Source organism: Lontra canadensis, unplaced genomic scaffold (genome assembly GCF_010015895.1).
Source record: "Lontra canadensis isolate GAN:19392208 unplaced genomic scaffold, GSC_riverotter_1.0 scaffold1, whole genome shotgun sequence".
Lineage (NCBI taxonomy): Eukaryota > Metazoa > Chordata > Mammalia > Carnivora > Mustelidae > Lontra > Lontra canadensis.
Genome location: NW_022630995.1, coordinates 94,382,031 through 94,398,564, shown reverse-complemented (window position 1 = coordinate 94,398,564; position 16,534 = coordinate 94,382,031). Strand labels below are relative to the sequence as shown.

Genomic DNA, 16,534 nt, shown 5'->3' with positions numbered 1-16,534 from the left:
CGTTACTTTCTTTATCCCTAAGGAAGAAATCATTGTGATAACGTTCTTTTGTCATTATAAATCTCTCAGTATACCCATTTTAATGCCAATTAGTTAAAATATAATAATAGCTCTGATTTCCAGTTTGTTAGTCCTTCTATTTCATAAGCTAGTCTTTTCGCTTTGTTTAGCAGACCATAAGGTGAGAAGGAGTGTTTGTTGCTGACACATGGGTTGGTGGGGATACGGAGCTCCAAATAAACAGCATTCTTGACGGTTTTGTTATAAGACTAAGAAATTCAACAAGAAGTCTAACCGAACTTTCCTTCTCCTGCTGCAAACCTATGCTGGGTCCATGGCCACCGTCACCTACAGAACGGCTACACGCCTCTGCACCAGGCCGCCCAGCAGGGCCACACGCACATCATCAACGTCCTGCTGCAGCACGGGGCCAAGCCCAACGCCACCACCGCGGTAAGCCAGGAGCCGCCGCCCAGCACCACGCCGCCGCCGCTGCCTCCTCCTCGCCCGCCCCGGCGGCCCCTAGTCTGAGCTGGGTTCAGACGTGCGCCTTCGATAAGGCCCCCGCACTCTGGAAAGCCCGGGAATTCTGGAAGGGCTTTCCAGAAATCAGCGTGACTTCTCCGGCAGCGCTTCCTGGGGAGGGAGCGCAGTCGGCCTGACTCGGCCGTCTCTCTCGGGAGAGTGGGGCCCTGCGCGGAGGCTGTTGGAACGTGCTCTGCTCGCAGCTGGTGCTCAGATGTGAATGCGAGGGCAGCCGCCCCCCCGCCCCCCCGCCCCCGCCCCCGCCCCTGCTCCCGCCCGGCCTTCTTAAGGGAGCCCGGCCTGCGAGGCTCCTGGCTCAGACAAAGCTCTTCGGGATGTGGAGCCATTGAAATGTAAACTAAGCGGTGCAATTAAACAAACCGGAGTCCCCAGTGGCCCGCGCTGGAGCCGGAGTTGCTCGCTGGTGTTATTTTGCTGCACGGCGAGCTTCTGCACAGCTGTAGCTAAACGTGTGACCGAGTTCCCTGGGGTGACGTCCTACCTGCAGCAGATGGCCTGACCTCTGACGAGGAGTAACGGTACTCGGTACTGGCTAATCATTTTCGGAGGCAGCGTCCTCAGTTCACGGGGTCCTTTCCTAAACACCGTGCAGTATCTTGTAGAGATGTTTGACAACCTCAGGGTTAAAGCGTCAAGTGCTTCTTATTAGAAGAGCAGGCAGATGCAGCTTGTTGTGTTACCATGGTGACCCGGGCCATAGTCTAAAGAAGTTACAAAGAGATTCAGATGTAATGGTAAAAACTAGTGATTTTCCTAAGCTGTGCCTGGTTTTGGAAGGAAATGCTGGCTCAGGCGGAGCAGCCGGTGAGCTCATTGGCTCACAGCGCGGTCCTCCCTCTCAGTTCTCCCTCTCTCTCTTTCATTGCACTCTCTTCAGAATGGCAACACCGCCTTGGCGATTGCTAAGCGTCTGGGCTACATCTCCGTGGTCGACACCCTGAAGGTTGTAACAGAGGAGGTCACCACCACCACCACGGTGAGTAGGAGCTCGTGGGCTTGGGTTCCACTGTCTTGGTTTTCAAGCCACATACTTTCGCGCTTACAAACTATGTGGAGCTTTTGGTTTGGAACTTTGGGTGAATGTTTGGTACACCATAGAGGAATGCAGATGTAAGTGCATTGACACAGCTAGTGGGGGGGGTGGTGGTGGCTTCCTTTCCTTAACATAAATCCATGTAAAATATAAACATAATTGTATAATATTTAGTTTCTTTTTGGAATTTTGGAATTTTGGCCGGGGAGGGGGGCTGCCTTGACCTTTCACTGTAGTTGGGTGTGACACCTACTTCTGGCTAAGCGGTAGGACACTCCAGAGCAAATCTTAGCCAGGCCAGCCTCTGGAAAGACCCATATCCTCCTGATGCCATGCTAACGATTGGGCCTAATGCATTCCCATGAGAACGGTTCCTCCTTACTTCCTTCTTATTTCTGATTATCATATTTTTTAATTGAAAAAGGGAGTTGGTTGTACTTAGTAGGTCAGCTGTATCTGTATCACGACAGAGCATATATTTAAATTTTTTTATTTTTGCTAGTTGGGATATGACTGCTGATTATTTAGGAGGAGCAGGGATCATTGATGGCCTTGAGGGAGAATGAAGTCTCTGGGACTAATGAGTCCTAAGGCTCTTTTACCATTCAGTTGGAGCAAAACTGAAAGAAGGCTGCCCCATAGGGGGACTCACAGCTGAAAGAGGAAGTGCTGTTCTCTTCTGCACTTTTTATTAACTTTTTTTTTTTTTCTTAAGCATGAACTCTAAGAAACAACAGCTCTTTAATTTCTCTTTTTAAAATAGAAAAATAGGGTGACAGTGGAGCATTAGATGTGTTCTTCAGAGACAATAAGATCACAAAAAAACATAAAAAGTCTGAATGGGTTCTAGTAAATGCCTTAAGTAAGAAAGGATATGTGTAGAGTTTTAGAACACTTGTTTCTTTGGATAGATACGTGGAAAAAGAAAGACATTTTATTCTTCAGACTGACACCAAGTTCCTGTTGACATTGAAGCAGATGGAATACAGTTGGTTTGATGTGAAATTTTTAATAGAGTGGGAGTATGATTTATTAATGAACTGCGAGACATAGCCTGAATTTAGATGGGAGAGAATAGTACTGCTTGTTTTCTCAAGCGGAATCTTAAAACGTTTGGCTAATATACCACAATATTTTTTTAAAGATTTAAGGCATGGCTTCAGTAAATTATATGAGAGAAAAACAAGTCTTGTCACTACCCATCACTATACTTTTGAGTTGCTATATATGGCTGAATCATAATGGCCTTTTCTTACTATATGATTTTTTAATACCAGGAAAATCTTCCTGTTAGAGACCTATACATATGTGCCTTTATTTGGCATCTTTGAAACGATGTGCAAGTCACAGATAAGTGAAGCCTGTAGTGGCAAGAGTGGCCAAGTACATCTGTTCTTAGAAGTCATGTTTTCTGTAAACTTTATTAACTTTTCTGGTTATCATTTACATACATTTTTATCAAGTGACCACTAGATGGCAAGCTTGCATCTTTTTTGCTACTTGACCAGCTTTTCTTCCATTCATTTCATTTACTAATCATTCCTCCAATATTTATTGGATATTTATATCCAATAAATATTGGAGCTCTATGAGCTCTATGCTGAGTGGTGAAGAGTCATCACTGGTGAAAACATTACCCCCCCACACCAGCAGCTTGCAGTTTCGTGGGAGTGGAGAATGGGACTTCCTTTTTGTAAGAAAATAAAATTCTTCTTTAACATCAAAACTATGGAACTTACATGTTCAGTTTCAAATAGATCCCAGGCTCATAAATATTACTTGGAGGGAATTACTTTAACTATATAGATCTATATTTGAAAAGAGAAACAATTAGCTTGCTAAATACTATGACTAAGCAAGTTCAGATACCTTTCAAAAATTAGACATAGAGTCATATCTCTGCCACATCTAGCTTTAGTGGAATACAAAAACTACTTTTAGAACTCCCTGTGAGCTTTTCTTCTGTTCTGGTAACTATTATTCTCTACCCTGCCCAGCTGAGCATTTCCCCAATTAAAAACCTCTATATTTAGAAGTCAAGTTTCTAGGTAAAAAGCCAACGAACAAATATAAAACATAATGGCATGTTTGCTTTTAGTTGGGGTAAGAAGTCATTGCCTCTATTAACTAAACAAGTACCCACTTTGTCTAAATGGGTAATTGTATTGGTAACATGTTTTGATGCTGCCCTATTTTTACTTTCTGCCTCTCTTAGAATTGATTCTTCTCTTAGAATTGTGAGTTTTATTGTTCTGTGAAATTGAGTTTCGGGTGAAGGATTGAAAATATGGACTTACTCCTGTCTCTTATGTGAGCGTTCTTACTTTGCACTTCCTCTCTTTGGGAAGAGATTTTCATTCATACTTTTTTTTTTTTTTCCCATGACGATATTAGTGGTATTAAAAATGAGTATTTAGTGATTACAGATATGGCAGGCATTGAGGGTAGATCTAGGATTCAAATTTAGGTTGTGAGATTCTAAAGTCCGTGTTCTTAACCACTCTGACATCACTGATCTTGACTTTACTAAATGCAGCTTAACATGTATTTTGTGAAAGAGGTGTTTTCACCCAGTTTTCTATTAAAAACAACCTATTTAAATAGTGCTTTTTGTTTATTTCCATGGAGGCAACATATTCAATATTACTTTCTAAAGTGAATTTGGAATTGCTCACTGGTGATGGGCCAATAATAGTACACTAGACAATTTAATAATTATGTAAAATTAATAAAATTGAATTTAGTTTGATATTATTACCATTTAAGTATAATAGTTAAATTACAGTTACACAACTAACATACAAATCTCACATCACTAGATTTACACCGTGTGCCTTTGAGCAGCCCTATGAGTTCTCTTCCATCAAAGAAAGTTTCCAGTGTTAATCCTCCTTCCGAGGTTCTTTACCCCACAGTATGAATAAAGTCATTGTGTAGAGAGAGGAGGAAGGCAGCAGTCTGTAAAGGAGAAGCCACTGCTTCAGAAATTTTTGAGACATTTTGGAGTAGTGGTTTGTTTCCTTAACCTTTGCTTTTCTAACTTTACTTTGGGGAACCCAGCAGGGGCTGTGAGGTGGTTTAGCATTCTCCCAGGATCACATTCATTGCACGTGTGCTGGAATGGGCATCAGAGCACAGAGGACACATTTCCAGCAGCAGAAGCCACCAACTCAATCGCCTAAGGCAGTTTGGAAGACCGAGATGGGGCTCCTCCCTCTGCTTATTGATCAGCTGTCATTGAGTATTTGTATTATTTGCATAATTTTTAAATGATCATGCTTTAAGTTGCATATAATCACTGATATGTAGACCCAGAATTACTGAAATAAAAATAACATCATAAATTGCTGAATAAACTACTAAAATAAAAATGACATTATAGTTATATTACCATTTAAACAGTGGAGAAATTTGTGACAGTAAAGAAAATGTACATATTCAAAGTCCTAAATCTTATCTGATGCTGTAAATCAGTTAAAATGGGAATCCTAGAAATAGCAATGCAGTAAATACACATGAAGTCATCGGACACCTTTTGAGATGGAGTTAAGATCTTTTCTTTGAGTATAGGTCCACTGACTAGAAGGAGGCTAAAAGATCATTCTCGCACAAAGAGCATCAGTCTTGCATACTATATCCTATAATACATATGTCTTGAGAGTATTCATCGTGTGTGTGTATTTTTTTAAGATTTATGTATTATTTTTTAGAGAGTGTGCACCAAGGTGGGAAGGGAGAGAATCTCTAGTAGATTCTGCATTGAGCGCAGAGCCTGTCACCAGGCTCTATCTTATGACCCTGAGATAAGGACCTGAGCCGAAATCAGGAGTCAGACACAACCACCTGAGCCACCCAGGTGCCCCACATTCATCCTGTATATTATCTTAAAGTAACATTATACTGCAGGCAGAACTTTTTAAACTTTTGACATACTATTTTTTTTTTTCTCGTCTGCTTTGTCTTAACCACACCTTAATTGAGTACAAATTATTTTTGGTGACTGACCTTTGTTGAGGTTTCCAAACCACTTACATTGGTTTTTGTAGAAAAATGTTTACATACTATTTCAGTTATTACAGACATTCTATTAACATGTACCGTTGGTATAAATAGGTTTGTGAACAAAACCAAATTTAGCCTGTCACCCTACTGATGGGAGCCATTGTGTGTGGGCCTTAGTAGGTGGCATATTAGACACGATCCCTCACCACGATGTGGTGACTTGGTGAGTACGTGATACAAAGGAAATGGTTGACGAGGGGTGTGGGCTAAGGGGAGGCCAGTTAAGCATACTGTTGTGTAAAACAAACCAAATATCTATTTACAAAACAGCATGTAAAGGACTCGTTTTATTTTTTACATCTTTCCCACATCGTGATAAATATTAAAACTCTTTATTAAGGCTTCCATCTATCCTATCCTATTTATATTGCCATATTATCTGATTTAATTACATACTATTAAATTTGTGCATAGTACACTACCCATTTTAACTTTAAATTGGTTTCTAATCTTGACTATAGACTCTTAGGTTCTGTAGCAGACAGTTGCCCATGATCATTTATTTATATCTTTGTTTTCCATGTACTATTTAGATGCATTTGTGTAAAACCATATTTATATTTTGATAATCAAGTTTTCAAAGTTCACTGCGTTTTAAAGAAAAGATGTATTTATTTCTTATAATATTACTCATGAGTAGGAAGACTTATTTATCATCTACTCAACAAATATTTATTGATGGCCTTCTAAAAGGTCAAGCACTACATCATGAACAGATGCATGCTATACTTACTACATTGCATAGAGAGGGCATTTTTACTATCTGTACAGAAAAATATCTGTGACCAGTGTGATCACTGTGTGTTACTTTTTCTGTTGCCACGAATATTTGCTGGTAATAACTTTGATAGTATTCAATGACCAAACTAAACCAATGGTATTTCCACTCTTAGAAATTCCAGTCCACTCTTAGAGATTCGAAGAAAATATAGTCCTATTATCAGTGTCTGAAAATATAAACGAAGTATGTCAGGCATTATCACTTGATCATTTAGAAATATTTCCATCACTTATTTTCAAATAGAGAAGCATCCTCTTGTGGAATGTTTCCTGTGAAGGGCAGATACTCTAGAACATCTCTGCAAAAATAAACTTCCTGGTGTAGTCTAATATGGTAGCTATCCCTTCACATTTTTGAATCATTTTATTTACACTGAGGATCTTATAAAAAGAGTTTCAGAAAATGCTTAAGGGATTATCATAGCTTAATAGGACATCCCTGTCTTTCCCATATTTTAAATGCAAATCACTTTCTGCAGTTTATACACTTTTCCAAATGGGTTGCGATTTGAGCTGCACGATAGAGCCATCTGAGCAACTGTTTCACAGCTGAGCCTGCAGGACTCTGACTTAATTGTCCTGCTGTGGTATCTAAGTGATGGTATTTTAAAATCTTCTCTAATGATTTTAATATGTAGCTAGAGTTAAAAACCATGGATACGGAACATAGGTTTTAATTTATCCTTGTTAAATTTGTAAGCTAATTACTATTAAAATAATTAAATGGGGGGGCGCCCAGGTGGTGCAGTCGGTTAAGCACCGGCCTTGGTTTCACCTCAGACCATGGTCTCAGGGATGTGAGATTGAGCCTGGCATCCCACTCTGCGCTCTGTGTGGAGTCTGCTTTAGATTCTCTCTCCCTCTGCCCCCACCCGCCCCCCAGCTCATGCACTCTCTTTCCCTCAAATAAATTAATTAATTAAAAAAATAAAATAAGCGATACAATAGTCTTCTTAAGTTTAACAAATATTTATTGACCAGCTATTAATATCCAGAATTTTGAATGAATGCTTTTGTCTTTCCTAAAATTGAGTTTGTTTTCAATAAATAAGACATTATGGAATTATTTAAATATCGTAATCAACATGTGGGAAAGCTGAATTCATTACTTTATTCTCCAATTGTGCCTTCATCCAGAGAACATGAGACTTCCCTTACTTTCTCGGTTTCTTCCCATTCTTGAACTGGTTTATCACCCCAAAGAAAATCTATTTAGTTGTTGTGTGGATTTTACATATATTTTGCCTAATTTTGTATCATTGATTTGTTCAATATATATTTGAGAAGCACCTGCTAGATTTCAGATTCTTTGGAAACAGACCAACTCTTCAGTGACTCACACTCTCATGTGGGAGCAGAGAAGGTGCAGACCACTGTGTGGGGTGTGGTGTCTCCCGTGTCGTGACAGTACACAGCAGCAGGCAATCACAGTGAAACAGACTCATCAGGGAGGATTGGGGAATGTTTCTCCAAGGAAATTACATCTAATATGAGCCAAGAAAAGGGGTGAAGAATATTTCTGGTAAAGGAAGAAATATATGCAAAAAATTTGAGGTGTGAGAGACTGTGACCTGTGAACATGGCTGTAGCATGAGGAGAGAGAGGAGGTCTCCCTGCCTCTCCTTACTACATCACCCAGCTCTCCTGGACCATTTACTTGTTTTCTGAGGAAATGCGGAACCACTGAAAGGGTTCACAGAATGCAGTATCGCATTATGATTTCTTCAGTCCCTCCTGACACGTAGATATTATACAGGTAGATGTGAATACATTTTCAGATTAGTTGAATTTCCTCATAAATTTATTTGAAATTCTCTACTACTTTCTGAAAGAAAAGAATTTGGTGTCATTCAAAAAAGTCTGTAATATCCATGTAGCAAAGCTTAAAAACCTAAGATAACCTATTTATTGTTGTATTTTAGTGACTTTAGTTGAAGAGTTGACTTATTTTGAGAGATTAGGTTTTTTAGAGTTCCCATAATGATGCCAGTCAGTGCACTTACTACATTTTCAATGCAGACACTAGAGATAGGAGTTTGAGACTTCACTGTCTGTAGGTGGTATTTAAAGTAGTGTGATTTTTTTTTTTTTTTTAAATCATTGTGGTATCCCTGGTGATTAAAACAGTGCCTGGCATGTGGTAGGCACTCAAAATGTTTCCTGAGGGCCTGAATGACTAAAAAGTTCCGAGGATCTTCAGTTACAAGAGGAATTTAATACTGAATTATAATGATAATAATGATGTTATACTAGCTGACATTTATTGAGGGCTAACATATTCCAAGCACTGTCTTTAGAGCTCTTATGTATATTATTTCATTTAGTCTTCAAAACAATTTTATGAAGTAGCAGTATTATCCCTGTTTTATAAATGAGAAAATTGAGGCCCAGAGAAATGAGGGAACTTGTTAAGAAATTACAAAGTTAGCATTCGAACCCAGGCAGCCAGTCTCCAGAATCTGGTCTCTTAACCTTACATTGTGTATCAGGAATGGAAGGCAGTGGACTTGACAACTCTGGAGTGCCTTTGTGGAAGGGGAGTAAGCAACAAACCAGAATTATAGACCAGTGTAATACCAGAAGGATGATTGACTCTCTACTCTTGGTCCTCTGATCCCAGAAGAGATGCATCACATTTTCTGCCCAAATAGTTTGTCTTGCACATTGTTTACAACTTCTTTTCCAATGGCATTGTTTTTATAAATTACTAGGCTCATTGCTTCTTTTTAAAACTTTTCTGGAGACATTACTCAGTTCATTTTAGGGAAGCCCTGAAAACATTAACCTGCTTTCTCAATATGATTAATTAATGCCATCATTAAAGAATTTTTTTTTCAAATAGGAACTCAAAATAATGAACTCTTTTATCAATTATTTTTATTACCATATAATGTATTATTTGCCCCAGGGGTACAGCTCTGTGAATTGTTAGGCTTACACATTTCACAGCACTCACCATAGCACATACCCTCCCCAATGTCCATAACCCAGCCACCCTATCCTAACTCCCCCCATCCCCCAGCAACCCTCAGTTTGGCCTTGTTGTATGACTTCACTGGAGTCAATGATCATTTATCTTCCAAAAGAACAAATGAATTTTCATGAAAGAGAATAAGCTCCCAAAACATACATGTGGGGAGATGAAATGCTCAAGGACTTACGGTTTGCTGATGCTATCCATGTGACCTCCTCTGTGATTGCGTTCTCTTTTGTTTGATTTTAACTTGCATATCAATAATTTTTTTTTCTTCCCAGACCATCACTGAAAAACACAAGCTAAATGTTCCTGAGACAATGACTGAGGTTCTTGATGTTTCTGATGAAGAAGGTAAGTCTTTTATTTGGTCTTCATTGTCTTACACAAAGGCAAGCAAGATATCCTTTTTCTCTGGGACTAAGCTGGTACCGTGAGTGTGGGTGACAGCCTCTTAACATTTCAAGTCACTTTTTCACCTCTGTTCAAAACATCTACTTTTGTCATTTGGGGAAAGAGGATAGTGATTTGTCTATTTTCAATGGGTATTATCTTTAATGTCTTACAAAGTAATGACTGGAAAAGGGGAAAGCTCCTGTAAATTGGCCATATGTTAGAAAAATCTACCTGATAATACAATTATTATTACTACATGTTTTGATTGTGTTAACATGCTTTTTTTTTTTTTTTTATTAAAATGCCTTAAAGTGAAAGACTTTGAAGTATACTCTCAATGACATATTGAGAAATCTGTTTCTGGTTGGTTCAAATAATCAGAATAAATTTTAATTCCAGAGGAGAGGAGGCTTAGATAAGATTAAAAATAACATGTAAGTCATACTAATTCAACATAAGAATTTGTTTAAATCATAAAACATGCTCTGTATAGCTTTAGAGTTGACAAAAATTTTCTAAGGTAGTGGATTTCAGACGTTGAGAAGTCTGTTGCTCTAACGGGAGTACAGGGGGCTGCCTGGGGTGGGGATGGGGCGTTGTGCTGCAAGTCTGTCCCTCCACAAGAGTTTCCAGCTCCCGACTTCTGCTTCAGTTAAAGAAGTTGACTTTTCTCGAACAAAAAAAAAATTCATGCCAAAAATTCATGAATGCAGCAAATGAGGTATGTAGCCAAATTTCCATAGTACAGCTTTTGGTCATATGTATATGTTTGAAAGACTATTGCCATAAAGAATAGTACTAGTTAAAACTTGCCACACACTGGAGAAGGTCCACACGCTTCCCACTGTAGACAAAGAGAAACTCTGCCAAGGACTAATCGGAGGGAAAGAGCAGCTAAAACCCAGCAGCAGAGTGCATGCAGCACACCCCAAAGACTCTGAAGCACTAGGCCCCGGACAGTGGATGACCTCTTCTTAATACAGCATTGCTTTAAGGAGCAGGGAACATAACAGGCTTTCTGCAATGCAGAAGACAGAGATCTAGATAAAATGCCAAGATGGAGGGACTCATCTCAAAAGAAAGAACAAGAAGAGAGCACAGCCAGAGATCTAAGCAAAACAGATTTAAGTAATACCCTGAACCAGAATTTAAAATAACAACCATAAGGAGACTAACTGGGTTTGAGAAAAGCATAGAGGACACTAGAGAATCCTTCACTGCAGAGATAAAAGAACTAAAAAAACGAGTCAGGCTGAAAAGAATAGTACTATTCTCAATATTAATTGCTTTTATTGAGAAATAGTAAAAGTAGATTTTTAGGTTCTTCACGATGTAATCAGAAGGTGAAACTTTACAAGGAGATGTCATTATCTGGAACTAGTTCGTTCAATGTTCGGTAACAGGTAGTGAGTTATCTTGGCTTTTGTGAGAGCTTAGGACATGAAGGAGCGAATGTTGGGTCACTGGGTTATTAAAAGTAAATTAATAATCGTCAAAGTTAGCATTTCAAGTATTATAACAATTTTATGTTCCATCCTAATACTTGCCAGTATTTTAATTTTAGCATTCATATATGCACATCACATTTTCTTTTGTGGGATCATCTTTTTTAACAGCCCTTAAACAGTTTGGTGACAACTTTATTGATGGGGAAGCTCTTAGTGATTCAGGTACCTTTAGAGGAAGCTATTGGAGTGAAAGCTTTGCTTTTCATTTTTCTTAACTGGATAGAAGCAACTTGCTTAATATTTAAATATGCATGCCTAATACTAACCTGTTTCTTTTGAAATAGCATGTGTGATGTGGATGGAGTTGTATATGTATGCACGTGAGTGTGTAGATTTTATTAACTCAGAAGCTCAAAGCCATAAATTGCTTATCCTATTAATGATGTTCCTGCTGTTGTTGAGACCTATTACTATAATTAAATTACCTAATGAGCATCATATAAATATTTTACCAAAACTAATCTCTCCTCTAAGAATACACATTAAGAGAAAAAATAATTATTTTTAAGTTGACATTTAACTACCAGGAACCTGTTAAAACGAAGTTAGACTGCATGACTGAATGAACTTCATATCATTCTTGGCTGAAGATAAGTTTTAGATGTGACTAGAAATATGTGAAATTGATAGTTATCATGTGATTTTTGAAGGTAACTAGGAATAAAAATGAAAGCCTTTAAAATTATGTAGAGGGGGAAAACTACCGATATAAAATATTCTATCTCCCAAGAAGGATCCAAGAAATTCGGCTTTCATATTGCCAAACCCTTTAATGTTTTATGGGCTTCAAATGTTTTCATGGAACCTGTCATTCATATGGACAAAGTTCAGCCACATCTATTTTTAAGGTATTAGCCAATTCTTCCTTTTTTTTTTAAATTTACAGCTCTTTTGTTTTGATAGTTGTGAGTATTATCAATACTCAAAAGGATGTTCAAGCCAAGTACAGATGTCCTTTCAGGCTAACTTGGTAGAATAATCAGGATCTCCACCCATGAATCCAATCAACAGATAGTAAAAGTGATTTTATTGTGTGTAAAGTTCTAGAACTGCTACCGTTGGGGAATCAGAGGTGAACACAGTGCATGTCTTTACAAAAAATCGATGGAGAGATAATGTAGAAGTTAAATGAAGTAGAACAGAAGGCACTATGTCACCCACTTTTCATATCTGCCTTGGAAGCTAAAGTTGGAGAGACGCAGTACAGTCCCGTGGACTTGCTGAAACTGAGAGATTTATAGGAAAGTGACACAGGTTTAGAGACACAGTGCCTTTTAGAGGTTTTAGAGACAGGTTTTAGAGACACACTCCCACACAGTGTGGAAGGCCCTGTGAGGGGAAAGTGCATGAGAGAGACACAGAGTAGCAAAATAATCCAGTCATTCGGTTTGGTTCATGCATTAAAACATACTGGACTTCACTGTGAATGTTTGAGTTCTTACCTGAAAAGTCTGGGAAATTAGGACATGTTAAACATTTTGAATAACGATGGAAACAAATCTGATTATCACAAAGATTAAACCAGCAGTGATATACTAAAGGAGTGTATTAGGAAGAAATTGGAAGGAGGCTTAGATATTTTGACAGAAGAGAAAACATTTACTAAACATCTGCAAAGCTAGGGGCTTTGTCTCATTTAATCCCCAGAGCATCCACATAAGCTAGGCTATTGATTCCCCCTCATTTTTTTTTAATTAAAGATTTTTATTTATTTGACAGACAGAGATCACAAGTAGGCAGAGAGGCAGGCAGAGAGAGGTAGGGAAGCAGGCTCCCTGCTGAGCAGAGAGCCTGATGCGGAGCTTGATCCCAGGACCCTGGGATCACGACCTGAGCCGAAGGCAGAGGCTTTAACCTACTGAGCCTCGTTTTTTCTTTTTTTTTTTTTTAGGTGAGGAAAGGCTCACCTGAATAGGAGGAGACTAAGACTTAAACACCTTAAGTAGTTTGTGCCACAGCACATGACCATCAAGTTGTGGGTGGGGAATGTAAACCCAGTGTGAGAGCCATTATAATAGCTCAGTCAGATTATATATAAGTCCTGGTGGGACAACATGGCAGAGAAATGGAAGGAAAAGATAGAAATGGGAATTCAATCTGAGAGTATCGTACTGTGCAGACGAAAAATGCAGCTGCAAATATAATCCTGTACATCTTCATAGGCTCATGAGCTGATCCCTATCTTTGCTGACTCAGCTCCATGGCAGTAAGTTTACATGGTGGGGCTCAGGGGTGATAACACTTACATAACTAAAATACCTGTAGAAATGTGACCCATGTGTCCCATATACTCAAGGGTTTGTGTGCGGACGGTTTGTACAAACTTCTCCACCGGTTCTCTAGAATGATGTGTACTAATGATCGTCAAGAGAACTCCAGAAGGGCTGTTAGGATAAAATGTACAGGAACCATCCATTGTCTGCTTTTGTCACACTTCAGCTGAGAACACTTGACAGCGGGCTCCTCCCATCCTCCTCATATTACATGACAGATTCTGCAGCCAACTATTTCTTTCACTTTCTCATAAATAAGAGTAGAGTTTATCTTCCCAAATGTTAACAAGTTGGCTTTTTTTTTTTTTCCCTAGAAATGATTTAGATGTATATGCAAACTAGGTAATGCCTGTGGCTTGGTAAACCAATTCATAGAATTGATGTTTGAATTTTTTTCTCCCAGAAATAAACAAAGGGGGACCCCAACTTACTTGACCCATAAAGTATGCCCATATACAGACTTACCAATTACATAAGAGGAAGGAAGTAGGAGGAACAATTAAGTCCTACAAATCTTATAACAAAATGTTTAACCTTGATTTGATCACTATTTAGACACTGATTTTCTTTCTGGACTTTTCATCATTGCTTACCATCACGAACATTTACTTTTGCCAAGTTACTTCATGTAGTATTCTCTAAATAAGTAATGTGTATTACTCCTTTATTCCCACTGTTTTTATTGCCCTCCATGACCCCTTACACATGAGCCTCTCATCTGAAGTAGCATTAATCTCTGTCCATTAAAGTTGAATCCAAACAAATGATCATCTCCAATATCCTTCTTCAGTGACTCCTTCTCCAGCTTCACTGGAATTTCCTAGGAATATCACAAGAAATTACCATAAACTTGGTGGCTCAGATTTATCCTTTCACAGTTCTGGGAGTGAAAAGTTTATGGTGGGACCATACTAACCTCTGATACTCTATGGTAGAGTCTTTCTGGTGTCTTCAGGTGTCCAGTGGCTGTCAGTGATCCTTGGTGTTTGTTCCTTGGCCTGTAGACACATCACTCCAATCTCTGCCTTCCTGTGGCATTTTCCCGTGTCTCTAAGAACACTCTCATTGGAGCTATCCAATATGATGTCACCTCAGTCCTTAACTTAAGACACATCTATAAAAGCCCTATCTCTAAGTTAGGCTCCATTCTCAGATTCCAAATAGAAGTGAATTTTGTGGGGGGACACTGCTGAACCCCCCACACCATCCTAAAGGGATCTCTCACTCTCCTCTCATCTTTTTGGTTCTTAAGGTTGATGAACATCATGCATTTTGTGTTTGATTCTAGTGTTATCTGTAGATTGCTATTATTGTTACATCTTGCTTTGTGACATGTTAAAAAAAATTTTTTTTGTTGTTTTTTTTAATAGATTTAAAAAAAAATTTATTCATTTGAACGAGAGAGACAGAGCACAAGCAGGGGGAGAGGCAGGAAGAGAGGGAGAAGCAGGTTCCCCACTGAGCATGGAGCCCAAGATGGGGGACTCAATCCCAGAACCTAGGAATCATGACCTTAGATGAAAGCAGACACTTAACCTTCTGAGCCACCTAGGCACTCCATGAGGGAACACTTTAGAGAAGAAAATATATGTAAGGGTGGGCGGGCACCCCTTAAACAATGTAATTTTAAAAACTTTACTCACGTTTTCCTTGGAGCCATCAGATTTACAAATATTTAAATACAATACAATTATATTTCTTTCTTTATGATATATACATTTACAAATATTTTTGCATAAATGAAATTGAACTCATTTCATTGATGTGTCACATTTTTACCGTTTTGTGTTAATAAAAACAATAGGTAGCAATTAGTATATCTGGCATTTGATTACACATTCTTATGTTATTTAATTCATACACCTACTGTGTGAGATAGATTATTAGTATCATTCCCATTTACTAGTTGTGGGAACTGAGGCTCTGGAAGACTAACAGGCCAGTAAATAACAGAATTAGAATTTGAAGCCAGGTCTATCCAATTCTGAGAACTCACCTTTAATTAATACTCTGTGGAGCCTAACTCATTCTGCTAAAACTCAGTAAAAATCTGATGGTGTCACTGAAGAAGCCATGAAAATATTTTTAATGATGAGACTTATTATAACTGTCAAATGTTAAATGCATTGACTTTGAGAGAAAAATTAAATGGTGAATAAATTACATCTCCATTTATTGGAAGGTCTTTTTTTTTTTTTCAAATCTGTCATTAGCTTTAAGTAATTTAGACAGCTAATAATCCTTTGATATATACCTGAGATCTTAAGATCATATATATAAGCAGTGAAATGTCAGAGACATATCCTTCTTTTTTTTTTTTTGAGACATATCCTTCTTATAATTCTTTAGTGTTGTACCTTTATAAATTAGTGTTGATTTAGAACAATTACTTGAAACAAATTAGAATATAATAATGAATATTTAGGGCTGCCTGGGTGGCTCAGTGGGTTAGGCCTCTGCCTTGGGCTCGGGTCGTGATCTCAGGGTCCTGGGATCGAGTCCCGCATCGGGCTCTCTGCTAGGCAGGGAGCCTGCTTCCTCCTCTCTCTCTCTCTACTTGTGATCTCTCTCTCTGTCAAATGAATGAAATTTAAAAAAAAAAATAATGAATATTTAACTTAGTTATAGGAATGAAGTTGTCCTTCAAGTTGTCCTTTACATAGATCATCAGGCTTAAAGTGTGTGATTAATGTCTCAAGGAGTCATCAAAAATAGTTTCTCTCAGCCATATTATTTATTTCTCCATGTCAGTATGTTAATGGTGTACAGCATGTCTGTGAATGAGATACTACTTATTCAGTTACCTGAAAAAGATATTTGTGAAAGTATTCTATTCCTAGTCACAGGCAGGGAATGCACCTTAGCATTTGGTCTTCTGAATATGAACTACCACACTTAGTCATTGCTTTCTGCCACTACCTGATTAGTTAATTCTCTTTTTTCCCCTGTCGTTCACCTTTGG

The 16,534-nt window shown here is 38.4% G+C and overlaps 1 protein-coding gene and 1 long non-coding RNA gene across 51 annotated transcripts in view; one reads left to right on the top strand and one right to left on the bottom strand.

Moving 5' to 3' along the window:
- LOC116868875 overlaps nt 1–1,429 on the bottom strand; it is a 28,677-nt gene extending 27,248 nt beyond the window's left edge. Inside the window, exon 1 of the long non-coding RNA XR_004382909.1 lies at nt 1,028–1,429. This is a non-coding gene — a long non-coding RNA (uncharacterized LOC116868875). The remainder of the gene's footprint in view (nt 1–1,027) is intronic.
- ANK2 (ankyrin 2) overlaps nt 1–16,534 on the top strand; it is a 662,258-nt gene that overhangs the window by 577,705 nt on the left and 68,019 nt on the right. For all 50 annotated transcript variants that reach the window (XM_032859277.1, XM_032859322.1, XM_032859271.1 and 47 more), the window contains 3 exons: nt 355–453; nt 1,424–1,522; nt 9,677–9,749. In XM_032859277.1, coding sequence (XP_032715168.1) covers nt 355–453; nt 1,424–1,522; nt 9,677–9,749 — 271 coding nt within the window. The remainder of the gene's footprint in view (nt 1–354; nt 454–1,423; nt 1,523–9,676; nt 9,750–16,534) is intronic.